A 6,000-nucleotide genomic window follows, 5' to 3' on the forward strand; every position below is an offset into this window, starting at 1 on the left:
GCTGACCCCACCCCAGCCCAATGTCCCCTGCTTCCTGGGCTGGACCCCACATCTTCTCAGGAAATGGAAGTAGACTCCTGACCTTCTACCCTTCTGGACTGTTGGTAATTTCCTGTGTCCCCACACAGGGACTTGGAGACCACAGGTCTCACGGGTGTCGTGCCTGTTTCATCCTAGATCCCCCCCACCCCACCCCATTCCCTTGCTGTGACAGATGTCCAGGAGGTGGGGCTGGCTGGGGCCCACTGATAAGGAGGATCTGGGGCTGGGTTCCAGTCCTGCCTGCCAACCTACTGCAGGGCCCACAGCCGGCCCCTTCCCCACTCTGATCCCCAGTCTCCCCATCTGTACTGTGGATGCTGTGCCCACACCAGGGCTTGCAGGCAGGTTTGGGTGAGGACATGGCAACTTGCAAGTAGTAAAACCGATGTTGACGTGCAGAAAGGAAGAGGGAAGAAGATACAGACTGGCAACCAGAAAAGTCACGGAGGCCGCACCTAGAGGATTGATAGGGGTAACAAGGCTGGAGCAACCTGGAGGGAGGGGAGGCTGGGTAAGGCTGGAGTATCAAGGAGGCCTCCCTGGAGGAGGGGAGGGGAGCAGTGCGTGGAGCTGGAGCTGGAGGGAGCCTGTGGAAACCACACTGCTTGTAGGAAAGAGGAGGCCAAGGCTGAGAAGAGCTTCAAGGCCAGGCTCCTCCCAGTGGGTGATCACTGTACTGCCCCCCTGCACTCCTCAGGCCTGGCCTCTCCACCAGGACATAAACTCCACGAGATCAGGGCTCCGTCTGTCTTGTCTCCATAAGATCCTGGCTGTCTTTATCAGTGCCAGGCATGTAATCAGTGCTCGATAAATATTTGTTGAATAAATGAGTGGTTGCCATAGTGATCATTACAGGCCCATTCCCATTACACAGACAGGAAAGCAGCCTCAGCACGGGAACCCCAACAAGCCTGAGGGATGGAGCACAGAGTCAGGAGCTCCCGCCCTGTGGTCCCAGGAAGGGACCAAGGGACTGAGAGCCACCACAGGCAGAAGCCATGGGCTACCCTGGCCCATAAAATTTGCATATGATTTCCCTGCCATTGCTACCCCCACAACAAGCCACCCCTCCTTTAGCTCCCTTTTCCCCTTTTCTCGGATGGGGAGAGGGAGGCTCAGCAAAGGACAGGGATGGGCCGGGTACCACACAGCAAGTGGGTGCAGAAGCATTTCAGTTCAAGCCTGGGGCCCATTACCTGGTTTGTACCCAGGCTCTGAAGCCAGGCTGCCAGGCTGCCCCCTTCCCTGGCTGTAAGCCAGTGGGCAGGCAACTGCACCTTGGGTTTTCTCGTCTGGAAAATGGGACTAATAGTGGGTCTCCCTGAGCGGGGGGGGGGGGGGGGGGCAAAGGAGGGACTCAGAACAGGGCTTGCCAGGAAGGAAGCTCCGTAGACGTGAGTTGTTGTGATTGCCTGGGACAAACTGGGGCCCAGATGGATGTGGAGGCGGCAGCGGGAGGCAGGAGGCGGGAGGCGGCTGTGAAGGCTGACGTCAGGCCCTCCATCCATCCCTCCCTCCCTCCTGGATCAAATTCAGGTGACTAAGCACGCAGAGAGGGAGGTGGCCAGGAGGCCTGAGTTCCTGCCGCGTGTCCAGGCGACAGGGCCTGGCGCTGGAGGTCTTGCGTGTGAGGCCCCATGTCTGAGTGTGACAGCAAGTGTTGAAGCAGGGCTGAGGACTGGTACGCTGTCTGCATGTGTCATGGGTCCACACCAGGAGCATACCAGCATGGAGATCAACAGCTCTGTGTGGCCAAGTACAAGCGTGCCCCTGAGGAGGTGTGGGCCCCAGGACGGGGATGGGGAGCTACTGACTTCCCACCCTCACCTGTCCCACAGCCTGGGGCTGCCTGCTAGGCTGGCCTGTGTCCTAGGCAGAGCCGTGTCCTCCCAGGGGCTCACCCAGGGGACCCCTACCCTTCCCTAGCTGCAGCCTCAGTAGATGGCTTCATAGGAACTGACTCAGCAGGTAACTAGGGGTCACAGATGGATGACAGGCTAGAACCCAGGCCTGAGGCATGGGGAGCCTCCTAGGTGCTAAGACCAGGAATGGACAGACTCAGGCCCTGCCTCCCTGAGCAAAGCTCAAGCCCTGCCCTCCCAGACTAGGCTATGCTGCCTGGCACAAGGCACTGAGCTTCCTGGGGCCTCAGTTTCCTCAGATGTGAATCAGACAGATGGCCACCAGCTTGCCTATACTATGGGCCATGGAAGGAAGTAGATGAGGTTGTGGACACAGAAGCAGTTTATGCCCGAGTGATGTGGGGATGGGATGGATGTATTTACATCTAAAAGCCACTGAGAGAGCCCAGATATGCAAAGTACAACCACACATCTGCTGGGGAATGGCCAGGAATGCACCCATCCCCCAACGGGCTTCTCCTCCCAGGCCCTGCACACCCCCCTCCAAGTGTCCCCATTCCCAAGTGTGCAAGCTCCTGCCTTCAGCTGCCTGCTTGGTCTGGCCTCCTCCTCAGGACATGCCCCATCTAACTGGGTCCCTCCAAAGCAGAGATTTAAAGCAAGACAGCAGGAAGATCCAGTTGGTTTGAGCAGCTCTGCCTCAGATGATTTCAAGCATCAATCAGGCCTCATTCTAAGTTCTGGAAGGATGAATTCCAGTGCCAGGCTGAGGCAGGGGACCCGCTACTGTCCAGGCAGAGGACCAGCCAGAAGGGAAAGCTTCAAGGTGAGGAGAGGAGTTGGCCACCCGAGCAAAGCACAGAAGATGGGTCCTGACATCCATGGGACGCCTGTCTCTCTGCACCCCTGTTTATACTCCCAACAAGCATCTGGGTGGCCCTGGCAGCGGTGCCTCCCAAAGCTCCCACCAACGCTGGGATGACTCAGTCCCCTCAAGGGAGGCCCAGGAGTCTGGTGCCAAGTCATGCTCGAGGATGCTTGCTATGAGCACGCCCTCTCCTGGGGAGCCCCCAAGCACTGAGGTGGGTGCTGTGCCTGCCTTGACCCGGCTACTGTCAGTGCATCCCTTGTGCCACCCATGGAAGCTGGCAGTCTCCGGGCCCCATCCTACACCTCTGCCCCTCCTTGCCTCCACCCCAGGTCTGCACCTCCAGTCCAACTCTTTCTAGCTAGCAGCCTCCTCCTCCTCCTCCGTATTCCTGGGCAGCTCCACTCCAACAGGGGTCCAGTTCAACTCAGCATCTTTCCCCAAGCCTGCTCTTCCTCCTCTGTCTCCATTGCAGAGGTGGGACTAGCGTCCTCCCTATTCTTACTGGATGCAAGCCAGAAATCCAGAGGGATCCTCTCCCCCTCACCCATCCTTGCTCCTCCACTCCACACCTACTCTCCACTCCACTGCACCACTTGAAGCTTCCCAAACTGTAGACTGTTCTGCTGCCAGGCCTTTGTACAAGCTGTGCCTTCTGCCAGGAACACACCTCCCTCTCCTTCGCTGCCTGGAGGACAGCTTAGATATCACCTCCTCCAAAAGCCCTCTTTGATCTCCCCATGGGGTGCTGGGTGAGCTCACCAACTCAAACCCCTTAAGAAGTGTAGATTCGGACTTTTAGTGTCCTTTCATTGCTTCCAGCATTTGGGTCTCCCTGCTCACACTCACACCCCACCACATCCTCTACACCAGTGGAGAGAATTTCTAACATGCAAATATGGTCATAGTTCTCCCAGGCCTGGCTTTCCAGGACTTGAAATCTAGAGGAGGAGGAGACCCTAGCCTCAGACTGAGGACTCACAGGCTGGAGAACAATCAGGGACACAGACTCCTGGAACGCAAATCAAATCATTCATTCACGAAACAACTATTCATTGACCATCTGCTAGATGCCAGGCACAGTGCAAGGTGCCAGGAAACAAAGGAGTTAACTGAAAAGACAAAGTGCCTGCTCTCACACAGCTTATTTTCTAATACGAGCAGCAAGCAACAAATAAAGCCAATAACTAGCATACACCTGGTAATTGATATGCACTATGAAGAAAGCTACAGCTGTAACAGAGATTAAGAATAATGGGCTGGAGGGCCAGGGATTTAGCTCAGTGGCACCTCGCCTGCCTTGCAAGTGCAAGGTCCTGAGTTTGATCCCTGGTACAAAAAAAAAAGAATAATGGGCTGGGGGATGAGACTGATTCAGTGTGGTTCAGGAAGGCCTTTTAGGTGCAGGATTTGAGCAGATAATAGAAGGAAAGAAGAAAGCAAGCAGTATGGACAGTTAGGGAAGGGCATTTCAGGCAGAGGGGCCAGCCAGTGCAAGCATCATGAGTGGGACTGGGTTTGCTCTGTTTGAGGAACAGCAAAGAGGCTGATGTAACTGGAGTGGAGAGAGGCACCAGATGGCAAGAGGGGTTAAATCTCAAGAGAAGGTTCAGACAGTGCGTTGGCCTCTGGGGCAGCTTGGGTTTTTTTGTTTTGTTTTGTTTTGTTTAATACTGAAAAAATTGAATTCAGGCTCTTTGCACTGAGCTACAGCCCTAGCCCTTTTTATTTTATTTATTTTTTTATTTTTTTATTTTTTTATTTTTTTAAGATGAGATCTCACGAAGCTGCCCAGGCTGGTCTCAAACTTGTTATCCTCCTGAGTGCTGGGATTACAGGTGTGTGCCACCAAGCCCACCTTGGGAAGGCTTCCTGGAGGAGGTGACACTGAAGCTCTTTTGTTTGCCTGCTGCATAGGATTTCAGGAGAGAAGAGGCTGGGAGTTCACACTGAGCATGAGGCAGCCCTGTCCGAGACCTTGGGCTTGGTTTGGGGTGGAGTGGGACTCCGTGGACAGAGACCAGAAGGCATCCTAAACCAGAAGATTTTGAGAAGGGTAGTGACTCATTTGGATGAGGTCTAAAATGACTCTGGCTTCCGTGGTGACCAGGGTGGGAGACCAAGGAGCAGGCAGAGTGTCCCCAAAATGTGTAGGTCTCCCAGAGTCTGACACACAGTAGATGCTCAATCTGTAAGCGCAGGGCTGTCGGGGAGGCCAGGGCCTCTTCCCTGGGATCCTCAAGGACACAAGCCCTGTGCTTCTCCCACACTCCCGAATCCTCCTGCGGGATGCACAGCCTTGCAGCCCATCAGGGCACAGTCCTGGAACCTGTAGCCTGTGACACAATCTTCCAGGGCACTCCAACACACTCCTCCCCAGGCAGGCGCACGCCCATGTCCGCGTGACTGGTCTCCACACACCACTCCATTCTGAAATGCACCCCCCTCGCATACATACACAGGCACACTCCTGTGTCCACGTGACACACGCACAGCCGCCTCCCAACACCACACATAGCTCCCGCGCACACGTGCACGCTCCGAGCCACCAGTCCCCAGCCGGCCAGGCCCCTGAAGCCGCTGCGCCCGCCCGCGCCGCCCCCTCCCCGCCCCAGCCCGGGGAAGACTGCGCAGCTAAAGCCGCACGCCGCATCCGTCCCATTCAGCACCCCGCCCCCAGCTCTGCAAACCAGACTCACGCGAGGGCGCTCCGCAGAGAGCCACACGTGGGTACACCCGCAGGGCCCACTCCGCATAGACACGGCCTCCACCAAGGGCCGGGGCGGGCGGGGCGGGGCGGATGATGCGCCGGGTGTGGAGTCAGCTCCGCAGGCCAGAGCTGGGGAAGGGACTCAGATGGCGGGGCGTCGGCAAGGCCAGAGCAGGCTCCAAAAGACACAGCGTAGACGCGGTCCCGCAGACGGAGGGGGAGGATCCCTGGCAGGAGAACGTTCCGGCTGCCCTCCTAGACACGGCCTCGCAGACCACCCCTCTCCCCACTAGGCGTAGAGCAGACGGTCGTTCAGGCATATGCACTCCCCGCCGAGGTCCCTTGCCGGCCGGTCCCTACCTGGGCGCGGGGCGACTGTCTCCGCGGCCCGGCGGGCGGCCAGGCTCGCTCCTGCGGCGCGCGCTTGACCCCACCCGCCTCGACCCGGCCGGGTTAGAAGAGCTCAGACCGGGAGCGCCGCGGCCCCAGGCAACGCTCGCTCCCCCTCCCGCCGGCCG

At 57.5% G+C, this 6,000-nt stretch overlaps 1 protein-coding gene across 9 annotated transcripts in view; it reads right to left on the reverse strand.

Moving 5' to 3' along the window:
* Camkk1 (calcium/calmodulin dependent protein kinase kinase 1) overlaps positions 1-6,000 on the reverse strand; it is a 29,408-nt gene extending 23,408 nt beyond the window's left edge. For 2 of the 9 annotated variants that reach the window (XM_021238364.2, XM_087191647.1), the window contains exons 1-2: positions 5,843-5,981; positions 5,472-5,709 (exon numbers count right to left, since the gene is read on the reverse strand). In XM_021238364.2, coding sequence (XP_021094023.1) covers positions 5,472-5,528 — 57 coding nt within the window. In that variant the 5' untranslated portion in view covers positions 5,529-5,709; positions 5,843-5,981. Of the gene's footprint in view, positions 1-5,471; positions 5,817-5,842 lie in introns of those variants that run through there. The other 7 variants (XM_021238361.2, XM_087191649.1, XM_021238363.2 and 4 more) reach the window with 7 other exon arrangements.

Source organism: Heterocephalus glaber, unplaced genomic scaffold (assembly GCF_053883595.1).
Source record: "Heterocephalus glaber isolate CG9 unplaced genomic scaffold, H.glaber_assembly_v1.0 deba00001564, whole genome shotgun sequence".
NCBI classification, from domain to species: Eukaryota; Metazoa; Chordata; class Mammalia; order Rodentia; family Bathyergidae; genus Heterocephalus; species Heterocephalus glaber.